Here is a 23,652-nt window from a genome sequence, read left to right as displayed (position 1 = left end):
AAAAAGAAACTATTACAGCAACAAATTAACAACAGCTCAAAACGACATAAAGGATACCTGGCACCTGATTAATGAAATGCTGGATAATATACACAGAACCACCGCTTCAGAAACAATAAAACACAGCTTTGTTTGCGACCCCAAATCCCTCAAAACAGTTGGTAAACAACTTTAATCAGCACTTCGTGAACTCTGTCCAAAACCTACCACTAGGTCCACGAGCAACCCAGTCGATGTGGTTCCCCACAGTAACAAAAGAAGAATTATCACTGGCAATTCAACAAATTAACCCTAACAAAGGACCCGGGGATAGACGGAATCATACTAAAAGACATCAAGAAACACTCAATCAACCTATGTCCAGTTATACAAAAAACGAATAAAATCTTCGAGACGGCACACATACCTGAAACACTGAAGACTGCATTAATCACACCCATACCACCCATACACAAACATGGGAAAAGAAACATTATAAGTAATTACAGACCCATCGCAACGTTCTCTGTAATCAAACAAATCATGGAGCGCATCGTGCACTGCAAACTCCCCACATACGTTGAAAATTTTTCAAATCATACCCAAAACACAATATGGCTTTCAAAAAAAATAAAGGAACAGCAACACTCCTGGAAGATTTCACAGACCTAATAAACGCTGAACTGGATAAAACTAGAATAACATTAGTCGTATTCATTGACCTAACAAAAGCATTTGGCATACTAACACACAAAACCTTGTTAACGAAACTAACGCAGATCGGAATCGGAGGTCGTCTACTCCAGTGGTTTAAAGCATACATGAAAAACAGAAAGCACATCACACGTATAGGATCAGCGTACAGCAAAAAGGTACCGGTAACCTGTGGAGTATCGCAAAGAGCTGTCCTATCTCCCATTCTATTTAACATATACACACACGACATAAGTCATCTTCCCTTAAAAAGTAAAATCTTCTAGTACGCAGACGACACGGACATAGTATCCATTCACAACAACGCAAATATCGCTTACACAAATATGCAAATATTACACAAATATTTTTCATAAAACTATATATATATATATATAAACCCTGGAAAAACAAAGCTAATGATATTCAAAAACCCTCAAACAAAATATCTCACTATCCGATATTCAAAAGCCCATAGAAACAAAATATCTCACTATCCGACACCCACCCACCCACCTATACACAAAGTGCTGAACCTAAAACCACAACCATCACACAGGTGGTGAAAACAACACGCTATCTCGGACTTCACTTCGATGCTGATCAAAGTTGGAATAGCCATATGAACTACCTACACACCAAACTTAGGATAATAGCAAGCAAACTATACTGATTAAAAGACATAGCCCCGACACACATAAAAATACTAATCTATAAAGCATTATGTGAAAATATTTTAAGATATGCAATCACATCATACGCATTCTGCGCAGACTACAGACTTAACAGGCTTCAATGGTTACAAGATAAAATGGTAAAACTGATATTCTGCGAACAACCCACACTTATGCAGGAAGCACGGAGACAACACAAAATATTTAAGGTGAAACATTTATGCCACTATACAGTCATGTTAAAACATTACTACAGCACAACCTATAGAGTAACCAGAACAACATATCAGATAACAAGACCACAGTCAACAAACTACATAACATATAAGTACAACAATCATAATAGCAAAGCCACCCGAAATTTCTATATACCTGATATAATAAACAAATTGCCGTTCGACGACTTGCAAAAAAAAAGTTAAACTGTGTAATATCAGTTGAAACCTTCCAAGCACGTACCAACAAACGGTAAAATCAACACGTGGCTTGGCTTACGACCAGTATAGAAACATAACCACGAAACCACCACCATCTATTATCTTCCTCAGATAAGCTCTGCAAAGCTTCGAAGAAGAAATCAGAAATGCCTCCAAAACTATTATTATTATATTAGTTATTCACAAAACAAAATTCTGTATAATCATCACTGTTAATATTAGAACATGCGTCGTAAATGCACAATACAGAGGTAAAGAGTGTTATTAAAATTCTTAACTGAAATCCAATGTAGAAAATTGTAAAATTATACTCAAGATAACTATTGTATATATATGTGTGTAAATATTTTAGCAATGAACAAAAATATTATTTATTTTTAAAAAAAATATATTATTATCATTATTTAAAAAATATTAACTCGCAAGTATCTGTTATTTTCACAATTTAATGTATTATAAATATCATATATATACTGTATATATATATATATATATATATATATATATATATATATATATATATATATATATATATATATATATATATATATATATATATATATATATATATATATATAGGGCTAAAGGGCCTCGCTACTCCCTAAACGGGAATAAAAAGGCGTTAGCTGATTTTTTATTTTATGTTTTTGTATCTATGTATGTAATTTATCTGAAACATAATAAAAAAAAAATAAATATAATTATTATTATTATTATTATTATTACATATACTGTTATAATTTCGTATGATCGCTTAACAAAAATGATAATGCATGAGACATGCTAGAATTACATCATGATATGATTGATATCACATTGTCAGCTAAATACTAAAGAAACCTATCGAAATTTTAAACTTTTTCTATATTTTGCTATAAAATATGGATGGATCCGTATAATCATCCAAAGTGTTATCTTATACCAAACTGATGCCATCTGGTTTTGTATTTTAGTATTTGAATAGCCATTTACCAAAAGTTCACTTATGATAAATGTAACTAATGATGAAGATGTTTGAGAACCACCCTGGTCTGATTAATACCCTTGGAGGGTAATGGATGGCAATACTGTAGCCTAATGGTCGCCAAAGTGGTCGACCCCTAACAATGTCATATCGAACCCCTGGGGTCGATATGACATTGTTAGGAGTCGATTTGGGCTCAGGGGTCGACAGAAAAATATAAGACATCAATCATTGTATGGGTAATATTTAATTCGGTTAACTTGGATTACCTCCATGACAAAAGACATGGAAGTAATGACAACGCAATTAAGAGTGAATCGTGGGATCAGTACCTCCATCTTACAGGTCCATGAATAGGACCTGTAACATAGAGTAAGGTCATGAAAATAGTTACTGAGGCTAATCAAGTAGGCCAAAATGACGTATTTACCAATAAACGGATGTTGGTGGGAGCGAGATTGCAACACGTGCGTGGTTCTTATTTACTGATACTTACACGTATTCGATCCCAGTCTCATTTTTGCGCATCGACATACAAGTGAGCGTTAATGTTCTAAAATTCATCAACATACATATTATAATTCAATCGTTATTCATTCACGAACTAAACTTCTCTATGTTGAAGAGTTGAGCAGCGCTGGTAGTTTATTAATATCACTAGTAATATCAGTGATATTACTAGTGATAGTAATAGTAATATAATAATATATACTATATTATACTTACAATAAACACTGTAACTATAAAATAAACAATCTAAAAACTCACATAAGCGTCTTTTTTTGCTTGTCTTATTATAATTACGTAATAGTAAAATATAGGGGGTCGATAAAAAGTCAAGAAACGCTTGAAGGGGCCGACGGACAAATGACTTTGGCGACCCCTGCTGTAGCCAATCAAGTTCTAACTGAGGCTTGGCTATTGCTGTTACCCTCCTGCCATGATCAGAGCTTTAATAGCTCAATAACACCTTATCCCTACACTGTCCTCTACAGATAACGGGGAAGATGAAAAGCATTCTTGCTTCGCCCTTTTAAGCCAGTCCTTATAAGGATAAGGAGAACCACCCTGGTCTGATTAATACCCTTGGAGGGTAATGAATGGCAATGCTGTAGTCAGTGAAGTTTAACTGAGGTTCGGTTGTTGCTGTTACCCCCCTGGGGCGCTGAGATTCGAGAGTTTTGAGTTCGCTCTCTTAAGGTTTTTGCCTTAAGGGAGCAATTTGAGTCTCCGGGGAAAATGTTCTCCAGCACGGCCCACTGAGGGGCTTTGTCGGTGAATGCTTTTCTTCGGAATATGAGCGGTTCTGCTCGGTGGTGGTGTGTAGATGGAAGGCCATCACTGAGTGGAGCCAACGCTGAGCTGGACGGGCTTTCGCCCACGATTGAGTGGCCTAGGGATCGTCCGAATTTTTAGAGACGGCTTTACCTTTAAATATGGCAATGCTGTAGCCAATGAAGTTCTAACTGAGGCTCAGCTATTGCTGTTACCCTCGTGCCATGATCAGAGCTTTAATAGCTCAATAACACCTTATCCCTACACTGTCCTCTACAGATAACAGGGAAAATGAAAAGCATTCTTGCTTCGCCCCTTTAAGCCAGTGCTTATAAGGATAAGAGAAACACCCTAATATCAAGATTCCCTGGAAAGCAGAAGCCAAATATCTGGGTGTACTGCTGGGCAGAAAACTAACCTTCAAGTCACATATAAAAGCCTCATGTACAAAAGCATCAAGAGTCATTGCACAGCTTTACCCTCTTATCAATAGGAAAGCAAGCTGGATACCAAAATAAAACTGCTCCTTTATCAGTTGATGATTCGACCCATTATTACTTATGCGTCCCCAGCCTGGAGCCACACCTCAAGTACAAATATCCTTAAACTACAGAGAGTGCAAAGAAATGTCTCCGCATGATCGTAAATACTCCATGGTATATCAGAAATGTCCAACCCCATCAGGATACAAATATCCCCTACATCTACTCTTTCCTGCAGTCTTCAGCAGTAAAGTTTTCAGCATCCTCTTCACAACCAAATGAATTATTGCAACAAGCAGCAAATTATGATGAAACACACTTCTCCAAATATAGGAGACCCAAGGCAATCCTACTTCCAAATGAAGATTTTTAAATTGCACCCACTCAAGCAGAGCACTTAGCTCATAAACCTTTCTTCACACAGCAACCTTATCAGATATTAGGGATTATAAAAGCATTTTGCTTCACCCTTATAGTCAGCAACGTCTTGCGTCTTGCGAGAAACACCGTTGGAGGGTAATGCATGGCAATGCTGTAGCCAATGAAGTTCTAACTGGGGCTCGGCTATTGGTGTTACCCTCCTGCCATGATCAGAGCTTTAATAGCTCAATAACACCTTATCCCTACACTGTCCTCTACAGACAACGGGGAAGATGAAAAGCATTCTTGCTTCTCCCCTTTAAGCCAGTCCTTATAAAGATAAGGAGAAACACCTTGATGGGGGGAAATTTAATACCCTTGGATGGTAATGGATGGCATTGCCGTACTCAATGAAGTTCTGAGGCTCTGCTATTGCTGTTACCCTTCCCATGATCAGAGCTTTAATAGCTCAATAACCCTATCCGTACACTGTCCTCTACAGATAACGGGGAAGATGAAAAGCATTCTTGCTTCGCCCCCTTTAAGCCAGTCCTTATAAGGATAAGGAGAAACAACCGCATCCATATGAGGATGGAATCATAACATCCTAATTCAAAGTTTTTTTGTTTTTTTTTTAAGTAAATGTATTTGAAATAGATAAAATGAGCTTCGTTAAAAGTATGACACTGTTCAAGAAATAAAACCTGAGTCTAAGTTAATATATACGTGCATGAATGCAATTACGGTGGAGATATATTTAGAGGTTTGTAAGATACTTCTGAAAGGAAGCAATTCAAAGATTATTAGCCACATCCTTCTACGAGACTGTCACATTCGACTTCTGCGTTAACCAATCATCCGAAAAACGCACCAAAATATAGTATGCTTATCATAACCGAAACGGGTGATATACATATCGTGACTGTATGCGGTTAATACACAGCAAATGACCCGTTGCAACCATCGCGATAATGGAAAGATCTACGACGACAGAAAAGTAGAGGTGTACACGAAGAACTAGAAATGCATTGTCGACATACCGCCTGTGCGTGTGTGTGTGTGTGTGTGTGTGTGTGTGTGTGTGTGTGTGTGTGTGTGTGTGTGTGTGTGTGTGTGTGTGTGTGTCACGTGATATGGTCAAATAGGATGATGTCGGCTTTTATCGGTGGACATATAAAAACATGTCATTGAATAGACACCGAGCATGTCGTGATAATATATAATGGACCAAAGAAGGAAGTTGTGCATCATAACCTCTTTGAGGTCCACTCTCTTAGATAATTGTTTGGACAATTGGGAAATGGCCATTTGTTCTGCTGAACAATCCAAGAAACAGATGATTGCATTTCTAGGTAAGAATATTCTTGGAAATACTGACCAAATACTTCCGAGATACTGCACATTATACAATGCGCTAAATGTGTTTTCCCACTGAAATGTTAACTAACGTTTGACCAATAAACATGTCGTGATCTTCCTCATTTTTGTGAATGATAAAGTGAACGTAGTTAGTAGAGTATAGTAGCTTAATTAAACATTCGATACATCTTAAAATCAAGAAAACGTCTAAAAGGCAAGAAAGTAAAAATAAACAGATGAATAAAATGATGAGTAAAATGATGAGTAAAAATATAAAATGATGAGTAAAAATAAACAGATGAATAAAATAAATAAAAAATATAAAAAAAAATCCATGGTACTAATGTACTATAATAATCCTAATAATTATAATACTAATAATAAACTTTTGTGACTTGAAATATTCTGTATATTTTGAATTATCCTTCTTAATGTACATTAGCTGATATCGGCAACTGAAAATGGCTAATGTATGTTTCTTCTCACTTTCAGTTTCAACTTATAAAATGATCTCGATCTCTCTCTCTGTTCCACACCAGGATTTGCACTGCTAATTCCGTGAAAAGCTTATGTCTAACTTCTCTTGGGATTAAGTTATTAACTCATATTAAGTATGAGTTAATAACTTAATCATCAAATGAACGTATAGTTAACAATAGGTCAGTAATGTGCAAATTTATCAACGGTTTTTAGATGAGTCAATAGCTTTTCAAATCTTATTTGTTTGCAATAATTCACTTAATTTACTAAAATAAAATCGCGAGGCCGGTAAATATAACAGTCATTAGCAGTTAAAACACAGAGCGGGTACTCAAACCAGAAATAATTAATAATCCAAATAATTATTAAGGTTTATAGAAGAAAACAAACCTAGAAGTCAATGGCTGAAACCAACAGTATGAAATAAACAGTCTACGCTTATGGCTGTTCACAAACATATAAGTCGATAATTTTCGAAACGTACACTGTGAAATGAAAACCGCTTATGGCACTGTTCACAAATCTCAAATGCAATGTTAATATCTTAATTTTTCTAATATATTAAACCATTTTGCTTTGTAAAATATGATCTTTCTTTTTAATTATAAAACTTCTCATATGAAACATCAGGTTGTTATTTAAACTTAATAGCTTTATTCTGCTTTTTTTTAAGTAAAAAACACAATTTTCTTTTAGAGATTATTAATTACCTTTTCGCTGTATTAAAGCAAACCATATCCACCAGAGGAAGTTAACTCCCGAGAGGGGAAAATCGTTAAAGAAAATAGAAAACCAACACCTTTACCTTCCCTTTTACAAGTACTTACATCCTCTACTTTAAACGCGACATATTCGCTATTATAATGCTATTAATAGTATAAGTGAATTAATATTCTGCACACAAGCAAACACATACACACACACACATGAGTAAAATTCTCGTGGGGTTCATCAGAACGAATTGCGTTCAATGAGAAAGGAGTAAACACATTGGTGGGTGGTCAATTTACGAGAGAGGGGTACGTGTGTGTGTGTGTGTGTGTGTTAGCTCGCCGACTTTGCTAACGGAAGATGGGCAAAACAATTTTCAGTATTTTGCCCTGATGGAAGCACCAGAAAAATCTTGAAATGACAATAGTTTAATAAACACACTCTGCTAGTTGCAAACTTTTCTCATTTATTGTACGTGGTAAGAAATAAAATAACCCTGTCTGAATTAAAGGCCCCCGGATGACAAATGTAATTTACGTGACTAGTTTACTAACCCAAGTTTGAAGAGAAAACTTTCATGGCAAATAACTAGTAGAATAGGTCCCTCTGTTTTTTTGTTTTTTTTTAAAACCCCTCTCGTCCCTACACACAAATAAGGTCGTGGGAGAGATTTAGTTCCATTTAACTAGTTGCAATCCAAATGGCATGTGAATGGAAACACCGAAAGAATATAGAAAGTGGAATATTGAAAAAATAAGGCAGAGAATGTAAGGGAAAATAAAAAGAACGAAAAATTGATGTGCAGAAAACGTAGTGCTGAAGAATCTTTCTTTGACTTGCTACGTGAATTCCATTTGTAGTCAAATAGTTACCACAATGTTAACTTAAAATTTATGAGAATAGGTTTACGATAGTTCAATGATTGCACATAATCCTTGATAAAAGTTCATTTTATGACTAGAAGATATTTTTGTGATTAACTTCATCAGAACAATTTTTATCGATCTCTTTCTATGAGTTATAAATATTTAGTCAGTAACATAGACCTATGTGACGTAATGTTTATGTTTACATGGTTTATCCCTAAAAGCTCTTTAATTTCTCTATGAAATCCTTATGTAAGTTATATTTTATTTAAAAATTACAATATAAAACAAAAAATTTCATAATTTTCCTTAAATTCCTCAAAGTATGGCATACACCTTTAAAATATTTATATCATAATGCTATAATAAAATTCCTATATGCTTTTAGATTGGTATTGCGTATTACTTATGCAAAGTGTTAGGAGCTTTGGAGTTGGTCTAAATGAAATAAAAAATATGGTACAATAGTAGATTTAGCTTACTTCCTATGACATGCCAATACTTCAGGTCAAACAAAACCTTAGTCACTTAGAAACTAGTCGCTGAATTGTTCACTTTTGAAACGTTCTACATGTATAGTTGAAATTCGATATATATCTTTGCGAGTTATTTTAAATCAATACATCAACTGGCGTGAGACATCTCTTTAGTTCGGAATTTAAAACTCAGGTCTGAAAAATCTGAAGCCAATCTTACAACAAATGCAGTTCACTATTATTATCTCTCGTGTCTTCTCTTTGGTTTGATACTTTATTTGAAAGTAGAATTGGTGTCGTTGTTCAAACGCAAGTATCTCGTCATGGTTGACAGATAAAGATATCACTTAGTATTCAACTAACTGTGGTCGTATCTAACAGCCAACACGTTATGTTGGTGTTAAAACCTAGAGACATTTGACAACTAAGATAAGGCATACAGAAGTGAAGAACAGGACACCTGGAGTCAAAACAGCGCACATATATAAAAATCAATAATTTACGAACACAGAAATATAAAAATAGCTTCCACTACCTGCAGCTATATAGTCACAGATTAAATATACGGCATATGTTTGTGAGTGCGCATGTATAATCTATAAAATAGCCTTGTAAATGATATTTAATTTAAAAATTAAAACGCAGAAGAGTAAACTTTACTTTATTTTATTAAATTCCAAAAATATGGCAATACGCCTTTAAAATTTCTAAATCATAATACTACAATAATATACTCATAGCAGGTTTTTGATTAAATGTGTACTAAGTCTCTAGTAAGTGGCATGTCGCTTTTTTTATTAATTATATTGATAAAGGTATCGATGATGTCATACAGCTTATACGTTTTAATGTGACAAATTAATTATAATTAAAAAATTACGAGTATGAGTATGTTTACTAAACGGCTAGAAAAAAGATTCTCAATGTATTTTTCATACTTTAGGCAGGTGGCGACACTATATCTGCTGTTACAGCATTCTAACATGGCATCTCTTTTGTCTGTATCCATTGTGGTGTGGTATCCGTTTCTATGGAAGGGCGTTCAGCTAATAGTTTATATGCATAGATTAAATTATGAAGGTCGTTCTGTTATCCGCAATGAACTGTTGTCAACATGCAAATAGACTTGGCTTTTGGCTACAACATATTAAATTTTCATTACCAATTTAGCAAAGGTGATCATACTTGATTTCCTTCATTTAGAATTCTCTAGCTCCATATACCAGAAAATGCATATTTCATTTGTTTCATGTTTGGTTAGTCGCGTGCTGAAAACGTCACAAACCACAGAACAAACATTGGTCGATTTCATATATAGGTCATGAACGATTTTGCAAATGAAATATTTTCTTTTTTTTCTAAAAAAAACAAAAACTATTCCAATCAGTGCAAATTACATGAAAACAACAACTAGTATTAAAGTAGCAGAAACTCTACAGTCCTAACATTCAAACACAGACCTTATTCTAATTACGAATATTAACAATTGCCTGCTCTTGAGCCGTTAGAATCAGTACATAAATCAACTGTACAGCATCTAAAAATATAACAAGAGGAGGACGCCACCTAGTGGCACATAATGATAACAGACGAGACCGGACAGTCACATTGTAAATGTCAGTAACATTCTTCGTGCCAGTGGCTAAACTATATCAGCATATATTGTATATAGAGTGAGGGTTTGCGTGTCACACGTACCTTTGCGTGATGTAGGCAGAAGGAAACAGTACATGCCATCTGTTTACGTAGTATGGCACGTTCTCTCTATCAGCAGTCGTTAGCGATTTTTCAGTATAGAAGTCTGATGATGTGGATTTACACGTTGGACACGGGATTGTTGGAACATACACTGTGTGTGTGTGACACAAAACATTATAATTTATGAAACCGATATCTGGGGCTCTGCTTCTTGCTGCCTGGTTTTGCTCACAGTAAACAAGGCGTATTTAGAGCAATTCAATCATTTGATTTTAGTATAAAATATGGCCAAAGACCCTGTTGGTGCTATTTTATTAATAAGTTGCCAATTTTTTGGCGTACTTTTTATGGGTTTTTAACTTGAACCGGAAGCTGTATTTCCCCATCTGGTAGATCGATATTTTGCTATTTTATTGAATGATCCACTTTCTTTGGTTTCCTGTAAAAGGTGTCGCCAAAGAAATATTGTTCAAATAATCTTTTCCTATCATTCAAACATTATAAGGACAGGCGATTTTTTTTCTCTCTTTTTTTTTTTTTTTTGGCTTCTACGTAATGGTATGTTAGTACCGGTAGTAAGTATGGCGATAGGAGAGGATAGCTAATATTTACTATCGAGTTTGTTATCTGAACAGATTTTCTCCCTAGTTGGTACAGGTTAGCCAGGCTATCAGCAAATCACTACCCGACGTACACTTGATTGACTGCAGAGGTCTTCTAATGCACAGGTAATCTCACCGTATAGGCTTGTGTAGATAGGATTCGGTGGTAGCACGCGTTGAGGTTATTGTTTTCATAAAAGACTGCAAACTTTCCGGTTTGTAGCAGTCCACAATTCTGTATTGCTCATGTATTACTCGGTATTTATCCTGATCTACTCGGTCGGGAAATTTAGCACACACACACAGAATATTTAAATTCATAACACACACAAAAGTACTCTATATTTGCATAAATTTATTTTTTGCAAAACAGCTTATATTAAGTATAATTTCTGGGAAATTCCCATGCTACTCCTCTAAAACACTATTAATATAATTAACGGCTATTTTAGCCTGTTTTTGTTTAGGAGTGTCCCTTATATTTAATACATTGGCTAACATAACTCAAAAGGGGTATGTATATATTTTAGGGCATTACGGGCGAGTGTAAGAAGGCAATTATGGCAGAATAAAAAATGTGGAAAAATTATGTACATACCTTGATTTTGGTTTAACGATGCCTTCTAAATCCAAGCTCTTGTTGAAAGGGGGGGGGGAAGAGAGGGAAAGAACATGGGGATGTACTTATTTCCCGTGTCTCAAGTACATCCCCATGTTCTTTCCCTCTCTTCCCCCCCCTTTCAACAAGAGCTTGGATTTAGAAGGCATCGTTAAACCAAAATCAAGGTATGTACATAATTTTTCCACATTTTTTATTCTGCCATAATTGCCTTCTTACACTCGCCCGTAATGCCCTAAAATATATACATACCCCTTTTGAGTTATGTTAGCCAATGTATTAAATATAAGGGACACTCCTAAACAAAAACAGGCTAAAATAGCCGTTAATTATATTAACAGCTTATATTAAGCTGGTATCTAGTATTAAAAACTTCGTTATATAGCAAATGTATATCTCTTTTTTTTTCTTTTTTTTTTTTTAAATTTCTCTAGATTTATTTCAAATTCGGGGCCAGCTAGCTATACAACATCTACATACATACTCAGTTAATCGTATATTAACAAATGGCTTCATTCTGAAGCCCGAAACAACATTGTGGTGATTAATTATTCAAATAAATGTAAATACTTAAGATAATTTTTGTGGGACAATTACATATAATAAATTATCATAAAATCATAACAGTGCACAATAGCATTATTGTCAACTGTTTGGACTCGTGTAGCCTATCTACCTACTGTGATAAGGAAGAACGTCGAAATAATTTTTTGGAATAATTACAAACACGTTCAAGAACTGAATTTTTCCAGAACTTTTCTAAAGAGAATTAGTTAATTTGCATCACTCTTTGAGAATGTTCTCTCTCTCTCTCTCTCTCTCTCTCTTAGCAGAATAAATATTCCTTAGCCATTTAAACAGTGGAATCGGGAGAGAAGCACTCGGAAATCTTCGATTGAAAACTACCTTAATACGCTATTCATTTAACGTTTATTAGGATAATATAATAGTTGAATAAAAAATTTGCCATCATTCCAATAAAATATACATAATATTTCCATTGAATGGACTTTAAAATTGAAATATCGCCGCTGTTCTTTGAGAGAATTGTCCTTATATCCTTATAAGGACTAGCTTAAAGGGGCGAAGCAAGAATGCTTTTAATCTTTCCCGTTATCTGTAGGGATAAGGTGTTATTGAGCTATTAAAGCTCTGATCATGGGTAAGAGCAATAGCCGAGCCTCAGTTAGGACTTCATTGACTACAGCATTGCCATTCATTATCCTCCAAGGATATTAATCACCCAACTTCACCGTGCGAGAATTGACAATTGACATTTATGTCTTTAGGGGTGAAGCAAAATGCTTTTCATATCCTCCGCTATCTGTTGTGGTTACAGTGAGGGTAAAATTTACGAGCAGTTTGCTCGCCCTGAATGGGCATGGAGATTATGCATCACTAAAGGAGGCTAATATAGCTTTTGGTCTTCTATATTTGAATATGTCCGTTGGATCGTATGCTGCAGCTTGCTGAACCAAATCGTTGGGATGTGTGGACGTCTTTAGGAAAAACTTTGATGCTAAGGATTGTAGGAAAGAGAAAAAATAGGGAATATTCGTATCTCTATGATGTTTATTGTTTCTAACATCCCATGGGGCGTTCAAAATCATTCTCAAGCAGTTGTTCTGTACTCGTTGTATTTTGATAATGTTAGCATTAGAGGTGTGGCGCCAGGCCGGAGAGGCATAGGTGATTATAGGACGAATCGTCATCTGGTATAGTTGCAATTTGATTCTGTTGCTGAGCTTGCTATTTCTATTAATTAGCGGATAGATCTGAGCTATGGCTTTAGATGCTTTTGCGCACGCAGACTTGATGTGTTGGTTGAAAGATAGCTTTTTGTCGAGAATCACACCCAGGTAATTTGTTTCTGTCTGCCAGGGAATTTTAGTATTGAATAGTAACACATCTCCTGCAGGAGACATTGGCCTTTTTGAGAAAAGAACGTCTGAACTTTTTAGGGGGTTGACTTCCAATCTTCACTTGGAGAACCAACCCTCCAGCTTTAGAAGGTTTTCTTGAAGCTTTCTGGTAATGAAATGGGGTCTGGGAGATCTGGTTAGTATTGCCGTATTGTCCTCATATAGGGCCAAAATGGAAGTCATCGGATTGTGTGGGATGTCTGACATGTATATAGAAAACAGCAATGGAGCCAGTAGAGATCCCTGCGGCACTCCAGCAAAGATATGGCGCTGGGACGATGTAGAACCGTTGATTTTAACTTGCATTGATCTATTCTGAAGATACGAATTGATTAGATGAACCATTTTTAGTGAGGTACCGGCTGAGATAAGTTTGTGCAGGAGTCCAAAATGCCAGATTTTGTCAAATACTTTGGATAGGTCTAGGAAAACAGCTCCTGCGCACTGGCGCCAATTGTAACTGGTGGTGATGTATTCGACAATTCTGTGGATTTGCTGGGTAGTACAATGGTGTTGACGAAAACCATGAATGAAAACAAACTGTTCTTTAGGGAGGATGTTTAGGTCATTTACTGAGATTTGGAGTCGTGAGATGATGACCTTCTCTGCAACCTTACCCAGATTGGAGATGAGACTGATTGGGCGATAATTCTGCTGTAAGTGTGGGTCTTTGCCTGGCTTATGTATAGGAATCACATCAGCCACTTTCCAGGTGGAAGGAAAATAGTGAAGTCTTAAGATTGCATTTATTATACTGGTCAGGTGCACTATAGCTTTTCGAGGCAGCAGCTTGATCACCCTGTTTGAGATACTGTCTGGTCAAGGAGCTTTATTGTTCTTAAGTTTTTTAATAATATCATATAATTCAACAGGTGAGCGGGTGCAATATGGTCAGCACTGGTATCTGGGTGGTTTAGTGCATGCCTGACCTGTCTGTGGATTTTGTACAGATGATTGAAATCTAAGTTGTTATAAGAAGGTTTGCATTGATCCTCAAGAATTTTTAGTATGACTTCTGCCTTATTTTCATCTGTGTGGACTAGGCCCTGTTTTGAGAGAATTGTCCTTATAAGGACTGGCTTAAAGGGGCGAAGCAAGAATGCTTTTCATATTCCCCGTTATCTGTAGAAGACAGTGTAGGGATAAGGTGTTATTGAGCAATTAAAGCTCTGATCATGGCAGGAGGGTAACAGAAATAGCCGAGCCTCAGTTAGAACTTCATTGGCTACAGCATTGCGATCAATCACCGCATCTCACGGTCGATTGTTTCCATATATTTCCATATATATTTCCATATATATAATTGTTCCCTCTTTCTCTCTTTTTAATTGTTTTAATATATGAATAGCAAAATGGTACCGGAACGAGTTGTTTCAAATAGTTGGAAAAATATTTGATTATTATAAAATTTAAAAATAATTAGTAATAAATATTAATTTGGCATACTGTTTGTATATATATTATAATTATAACAAAAGTATATAGTTAGCATAAATTAAAATTATCATTTGTAATTTTAATGCCACCTATCGAGATCCTTTCTAACTGTGCTTGAAGAATAAAAATTAGAATAGTTTTTATGCGTAGCTGTTCATTATATTTCTCTATTTTTATTTTAATTAACCTGCGCGGATGTTGCATTTAAATATAACTGAAAAACAAAATATTGCATTTATCTGATAATAATGTTAAAAATTCGTATAGACTATTTATTTATATTAATTAAATCATCATTATTAATTGCTATTATTTAATATTTAATTAATAATAGTTAATTATGGTTGTAATAATTAACGTTTCTAGGCATACAGAACATTAGAAGATCACTTTGTAGGTTGTGATTCTCAATAAAATGTGGATGACAGTTTCAACTATTTCAACTGCTGGAGTTTCTCACTATTAATTCTTCCGTATTGCTTAGAGAAGCAGTAACTAAAAGGAAAAACGTGTTTTAATCACGTAGAAAGGCACATCAAACTTTACTTCATCCACCAGGGCGGTCATATTCTCAGTAAGATACTTAAGTCTTTAAATAGCCTACGGATAGTTCTGTGCGTGTTCTATCGCTAAAGAAATTAAATTATAATGAGTTATGCATCCCTTCTGCTACTCTTGAGATGTTTTAATGTTCTCTTATTTCCGAATCCAAGACGTTCTGGCACTATAAGTTGTTAAAGGTAGGAGTACTGCAGCAGAAACCCAATCAATTATTATGACTGGTCCGTTAAGTTTTTTTTCCTCAAATTGGCATCTTGAGCAAAAATATTTCAGGCTATTTATTCTTCTTCTCGTCCGCATTCCTAACAGATATTTTCTAGCTACTAACTGCTGAAAATCTTGCATTGTAGGGAACTTATATGTCATTAATTTTGCGATATTTGATCTCTAAGCAAACATGAAAACACAAGTACAGCAATTCTTCTAATGATAACATAAGCATGAAAATGATCGCAGACAATTATTAACAATATCGATTATAAATGCTCTCTGTTTTATATATTTAACAGAACTCTAAAATAGATAATTAATTATTTAATTAATTTAAGGAAGGATGAAATTATCGGTAGGTTGTAGAGTTCATAAAGCCTTCGTAGCTTTGTCGGTTTTGACGATGCCCTTTGCAGAATATTTATAGAAGCTTGTGTCTTGATTTTAAGTAGCCCGTCTACAAAAACACATATGGTGATAATACGGATAGTGGGGGGGGGGGGGGGAATGTATGAATTATTTGAAACTTGTATACTATTATAATAAATATATCTCTGAATTGTTATCGTTTTACAGCTCATTTCTGTCTATTTTTTTCAATTTTTCTTAAATTTTGCTCATAAACACCAGGTGTCGCTTTAGTACGCTACATCACATAAACCAGCGCTTCCCAAACTGTGGGCCGCGGCTCCCTTGGGGGCCGTAGGTTTTGTTGTTGAGGGGGGGGACGTGAAATAATGAAAACAAATTTAAAATGTTTTAAGACTAAGTAGATTTTTTTATTTTAAAAGAAACGTATTTAACTTTTATTATTTATTATTTCTTTTTTGTTATTTTTTATATTTTAATGGAAAAATTCACACATTGGTGTTGGTTCACAAACTTTGCTTCCTGCGTATTTCGGGGCTTAATGAATATTAGTAAATATTGCTTATTCATATGTTTCATTGCAAAGCAGTGGTTAATTGTATTTACTTCGAATGCTCTCCAGGGAAGCTCCAAATCTTCCTGTCCCTTTCATCATGCATTCGTAATCAGGGACTGTTGATATTGACTTTATATACATATCAAAACTCGTTTTATATTATCACTGTCATCCGAGCTAGTTTTCTGTTACCAATAAAAGTTTCGCATATACTTCACACATGAAAAAAAGCTTAAACAAGTTCATGTGGGAAGATAGTAACTCGCTTGCAGTGGTAAACAACACAACCACCCTAACAGCCACTATACTGCAGAGGCAATAAAAACAAGTACTTTTATTATGCCAGTGAATAAGGTATGAGGAGTCTGTGTAATATATTTCTCAACAAATAGTGCAATTAGAGACAACTGGTATAAAAACACACTAATTAATGAATCACATGTCCCCTCATACAGAGACTGTGCTGTATAAACTGAAACAAAACCATATGTTGCATGGGCAAACACAGTATCTAACTAAAAACTATTGTTATTAATTAAATGTGTGTGAGTTCGATTTCCCAAGGCAGCAATAAAATTCAACCGAACGTGTTAAAATTCGTAAAAGTGTTAAAACTAAGTAATATATATAATGAATGTTATGGCAGTTTCGCATATGGAATTCGATTGAAGAGCGTTAGCATTTCAACTCAATTATCAGCTATACTTTTATCTTTCGGTTGCGATCTTTTGTTAATACCGCACCAATCATATGCACGTTTTAATAACCTGCCTTTGCTGTCTGTTTCGCGTTAGGCTTAATCACCGTAAAGGGAGAAAAGTCACAAAAAAGAAAAATGTTCTTGGTCCGGGGATTCCCTTATTCAGATAATAGTCACTAATTTCATGTTATCAGTCTGTGGTGTGCCAATATCGGTAAGTGGTGATATTATTTGATCTATTCTACGTTAAAAAATTTAACCCTGAGATAGATAAGTGGCTGATAAAAAATTAAAAAAAATTCCCGCGAACAGTCAGAAGAAGCAGAAACAAACTAAAAAAAAAAAGACAGTATTTCATATTTTACCAGAACAGGCCGCATCGTCTTCAGAACCAAACGGTAAGAGGCAAAAAATGTAATATATGCATTTGATTTTTGCAATATTCGCGCTGTATGTTTTGTATTGAATATAAATACAATAAATATTATAATAATATATCTCTCTATTACGATTTTTTTTCGAGGGGGGCCGTGAAATATTTTAATTTTTGCAAAGGGGACCCTGACATCCAGAAGTTTGGGAAGCACTGACATAAACGACTGATACATTAACAGACCTTACCGTGAGTATTTTTTATGACCTTCGTCCACAAAAGAAATACACATCGCAAAATTCCAATCCCTGCCGGATTAAAAATGTCTTATCCGGGATTTCTTTCTTTTTTATGTGCTTTCTTTTGTTTCGACTGCCTCCCGACATTCCGCAGACGCTCTGTTGTTACGGTAGGGCACTTTTGTGCCCTTCATTGTGTGACTTAAGATTGATGCTCCATCACATTGTATCCGTGTTCCATTGATTCATTTGTTGTCCCTTTCTCTTGCTTTTCCGTCTTCTTAAATCTTCGGAGACCTTTTCATGTACTTTTCGAAGCGAACTGTGTGTCTCCATGCTTTCTGCTGACATCACTAGATAGTGTCTCATCCAATCTTTAGACTAACACAATTCAGTTCTCTATCGCAGTTTGCTTTCCACTTGATGAAGAATGTTCATTCTGTTCGCGTCCTTCTTTCATTTTAACCTATTACCAAACCTCGCTGTTGCTTGTAATCGTGCCAACTTTTATATATTTTTGACGAAAATAACAAATACACCAGGTGTGTGTGTTATTGGACGCATGGTCTACTAATACACAATAAACGTATATTTCTAAGATGAAATGTACTTAAAAAAAAAAAAAAAAACTTTACTTGCGTCATTCCGTTTCCATAACAACCATTGTAGACAATATCAGATATGTCCAACAGTCGACTGCTTGTCATATTGTGCACGCGCTTTCATTTGTTCAAAACTATTATTGAATTGTTGAAAATGTAACTCATTTATTTTTTTATGGAACTTCCTATAGCTTGTTTTATGAATCATATACAAACAATAGTAATTAGTGACAACTGTCAGTATTATTTCTTGCATGCATTTTTTCATGTTCCTGCAGAATAAAAAATAACCACTAGGTTAAGGAAATAAACAAAACAAACAAAAAAAAACTACTAGGAGCAAAAATACTCAGCGATCTTTAAAAAATAATTAAAAAAACCAAAATGCAAATAAAATGCGACATTCTTATTAAAAATTCTGCACGGAAATGTTAATTATATACAATATATTTGTGAGATAAATAGAATGTTTTAATAATATATAATATACAATAATTATTCCGCGCGGTTAGTGGCTTTGCGCTTCGCAACCATATGCCTGGGGAAGGAATGTCCTAGGTTCGATAACGTGGGGAGCTGACGGATCTTACTTAGCCAAGTGGACAGCAGGGTTTTTTCCCTGGTTTATCCTGGGAGTTTTTCCTCTCGAAAAGCAGGCAAACCGACCCCTTGAACACACACACTTCGACAGACATGCGATACCACCGGGAATAAGGAGCAACCAACCTATTCTGCGGGATTATCGGTTACGGAAGCTTACGCGGTAATGTAGGCCTGCGCGAAAGAGTAACATACGATGATAATTTTTAATTCTTTTTAATAATAATAATAATAATAAAGTCTAATCCATAGACACTTGCCAAGAAAAGAAACTAACGACGGATTGATTCTGAGTGTGAAATTCTGATTGTTCAGTTTAGAAATCAGAATTTAATTACTAATTAATTCAGCTAACACCGGACTTATATCGACCAAAGCCAGAAACCCTAATCCTGTTGCCAGGATGCCATTCTAGTAATTAACAACAATGGAATACGCAAATAACTTGTCATCCAATCTACAGGTAGCATGCTACAGCTAAACAATGGAATCTGTCTTGAATTTCTTGGCTTCTCCTATTCCACCATGATTGCCAACATATTTTGTAATTTTGCTATTATTAGCAGTTTGTAGTTTATATTCAATGCACTTTCTGCTTCCAATATGCAGTATGCATTTAAACCATGAACGTTTAAAAGGGAATAATTACCTCTAGTTTGCATCGTTTAAGAATAAATTATTATTTCATATTATCCAGGGAGAGAAAGATACTACATTTGTGAATTTAGAAAGATAAGCACGTCTATTCTTTCCAAGCACATACATTTGGGACTAGATTATAATGATAAGACCTTTTTTTTTATTGCTGTTAGGGCAATTTCTGATTTATTTCCATCATAACGTATGGCATTTTTATTCTCTAAGAACACTTAGGGAAAGTAAATGTTTTAATAGAAGCCACTAATCCATTTCATTTGGGGTAGCTGATATCGGTAAAATGAGAACAATAAAGTCAAATGGATTTTATTGCAAGACATTAAAATGCTATTCTAGTGTAGTCTTTTAGAGTCACAATAGAATTATAGGATTTGTCTACGATGTATCTAAATCGCATATTACAAAATATGAAGATCTTTAAATTCAAATGAAAAGTGCACTTAAATTTTAATAGTGCATAAAAATGAAGAAAGAGTAGTTAGTTGTTCATTGTGTGTTCTCGTGATTCTACATGAATCCTAAATTCAATACATAAAACATACAGTTTTAAGCAGACGAAAAACTTCGGTCATTACTAATAAAATATTTAGCACGTGATCTATGGTACAGTATATTTCATTCGCATAATATCAGAACAGAAGCAAAACTATAATAATGGAATAATTAAATATCTTATATACATGAAAGGTACAAATTTTAAGCAGACGACAAACTTCGTTCATCACTAATGAAATATTTGGCACGTGATCGGTCTTGTGTATTTCACTCGCATATCAAAACAATAGTAGCAAAACAACAATGGATGATTAAATATGCTGATAAATGCATGAAACATACATGTTAGCGATAAAAGATTTAACACGTGATCGGCACTTTGTATATTGCATTCGCATATCAGATAGAAGCAACAAGTATGCTGCATTCTAATTATTTCAAACCTTAATTTTTTTAAATTTAAAATAAAATTAATTAGTTGCTAACAATGTCATAAACTGGTTAATGTGATTGCTAATGTGTGAAAGACTAATTCGATCTTCATTATTTAGTACAATAACATAAACAACGAAGCTACCGAAGTCTCTCCTAGTTTGATGTTTACATTTGTTACTAGACGTTGTCTTGTGCATGGTTCGACTATTAAATCGATAATTAAATCAATAACGACTTGCCAAAATTACTTCCATTCTCGTTTTAATATTGTCTACGACAACGTTTAATACAATGTTTGTTTAAGTAAGCTAGTTAGTCTCGTCACCAGGTGACAAACTCAGCAAATCGCCAGAGCAACCACCAAACGATTATATCAACTCATCAACTTTGTTTATTTATTTTATTTTATTTCATTCGCGAATAAAAGTTTCGTTTCAGATGGTGTATGAACTAGCATTAAAAGGTCCGTTACAACACTCGGATTAGTAATGACGGTTCCATCAAATGTCAGAGGAGATTACGATGATATGAACTTCCACATGAAAATGTTCTGTTGCTTATCTTTTAGCTGACAATACTTTCAAAAACAAAAGATTCCAAATGTAATTCCATTAACGGTAATTAGAGATTCTGGAATCACCGCGAAATTTTTAAACTAAACAACGAAGTAGTCAGTCAATTAAGATCTTTTGTTAATCTTATAATCTTTACGGTATTCTAATTTTGACAATATTTTAATTCCGTTGCGTTTCACCAAAATAAAACCCTGAAGAGGGAAAAAAAAAAAAAAAAAACGGAAGTGACGACATTAGTTCATCGTCTCCTCGCTAGATGGCGCATTGGAGGATCGCGAATACGGTCACTAAGTACGCACACGTTAATTTAAACAAATTACAATTGAAATATCGTTTGTTAATATACATTTCTTTCTTTGACATAATCAACTGTGGATTTCATTTTACAACAGAGTGAATGCAGAATCTATCAATGCAAGAAAACAAAATTGCAATAAACCTTGGAGTTTAATATTTGGTGATAAAATTAGATGGCGAATTTCCAAAACAATGGATAATAATACATTAATTTTATATTAATCTTATGCGCTAGGGAAATCGATAGTATACTAATCATATATACTGACTTGCCATTATATTAGAAGTATCTGAATTTTGAAAGCGCATGTTAAAGAATAATGTAATCTTATGATTCATTTTTAATAATTTTAATGAATGGCATTCTACTGTAAATGGAATCGCCACTCTCCTCAATCAAATAATGAACTTACCGGGATGCTTCCTACTATCAACGGTGTTCCGTGGATCGTCATACTGATGGCTGTGGTCCTCCTGAAATCTATAAGGTTGTTTCTCCTCTTCATTGTCAGAGGAGCTGTAATCTTTCCATTCTTGACTTCTCTGCCGCCGAATTCGCGATCCGGGACGATTCAGGCGACCAGGTTTGCTCAGCGAGTCCATCTGTAAAAGATATACAGAGATTATAGCCAATTTTCCAACGATGCGACGTCATGCCTCCATGATGTGTGTATATATATAAGTTTGTGAAATGTACAAGTAAACTGCTTAGTCAAGAACGAAATACGCGATGCATGATTACTGTATTTGCATATTATCGTGATAATATACGCTAACATTCTAGCCTTTATTATAAAAAGTACGCAATATTGAAATTAAATCAGTATCCAGCATATATGCGTCATGAAACATTTTAGAAGTTACTTCGTAGCGTAATGACGTTGGTCGAAAAAACCATGGTGGAAATCCTTAGAATTCGAATTGTCTTTATATAGTTTTTATTTTTCTAATCAAATATGAGTTTGGCGATCTCGTATTTTCTTCTCGAATTGTTTGTCCACATAAACAAGAATACTCGAAAATAGAAGATGAACCTCAGTTGCCTCGTAACTAACTCTATCAAAAAAAAGCATTCAAAATCACCAATTAAAGACTGGATCGATTACGTCACAAATAAAATCACGCCACATTGTATCGAAATGCAAAAGAGAAAACTACGGTTTAAGAAGCTCTGATTTTCTATGCATACTAATGGACATATATTTACCAATTTAGTATGCTTCCAGAACTTCGTCTCAAAGCTAGAAATTTTAATTTTCCTTTTGATCTTGCAAAGCTCTATTAATTAAAACATAAGCAGAATTTCATCAACGTACAGGAGAGCTGTCCTTTAATGCAGTATTCTACCATTGTAGAGCCATCAATGCAAGAGTCGCACGCAGTCATTTCATAGAAGCTCCTTTGATTTGTTCTCTGCTAATCTCGTTACCAGAAGTGGACACTAATTTGTCCAGGGGAAAGTTTCCTCATTAAAGTAAAACATCAAAGTAAATCAATATACATGTTTCTCTCGTCGCTATGTCCGATGTTAGAATTTTCCACTCTGAATTACCTTCCACCATTATGCAGTTAATTCGTCTCAATTTAGAGCATCACGCATTTGTGTGTGTTGTGTGGGAGAGCGCCGATTGCTCTAGTCAACATACAGTTTGGAAAATTACGTTGCTTTAGAATATCTGTCTCACTGTAATTGGGAAGGTTTCTTTTCAAAGATTTCTCATCATGATGTTGTCCGCACACACATTCGTTTGTGCAGTGGGATGTGAACGGTATTTATTTATTTCGGGAATGGCACGGCTAAATAAAATCTGTGTTCACATTACACACTCTTGGTTGAAAAGGTAGTTTAATAGTAATGGATAACAAAACTTTTCGGCTTTATTATCAATTACATTTTTATAGTGAAATGAGTAATAATGAGAGGACAGCGTTGAAGAGAGAGATTTTAA

General features: G+C 34.8%; 1 protein-coding gene across 1 annotated transcript in view; it reads right to left on the bottom strand.

Annotated features, from left to right (window-relative positions):
- LOC150105764 (teneurin-a-like) overlaps nt 1-22,306 on the bottom strand; it is a 400,598-nt gene extending 378,292 nt beyond the window's left edge. The window contains exon 1 of the mRNA XM_090394550.1: nt 22,117-22,306. Coding sequence (XP_090250676.1) covers nt 22,117-22,306 — 190 coding nt within the window. The remainder of the gene's footprint in view (nt 1-22,116) is intronic.
- Between the last annotated feature and the right edge of the window lie 1,346 nt (nt 22,307-23,652).

Source organism: Typopeltis vanoorti, chromosome 6, assembly GCF_054136105.1.
Source record: "Typopeltis vanoorti isolate ZY-2024b chromosome 6, IOZ_Tvanoo_1.0, whole genome shotgun sequence".
NCBI classification, from domain to species: Eukaryota; Metazoa; Arthropoda; class Arachnida; order Uropygi; family Thelyphonidae; genus Typopeltis; species Typopeltis vanoorti.
Note: the sequence above shows the minus strand (reverse complement) of the source record. Positions and strands in the feature narration are given on the sequence as shown.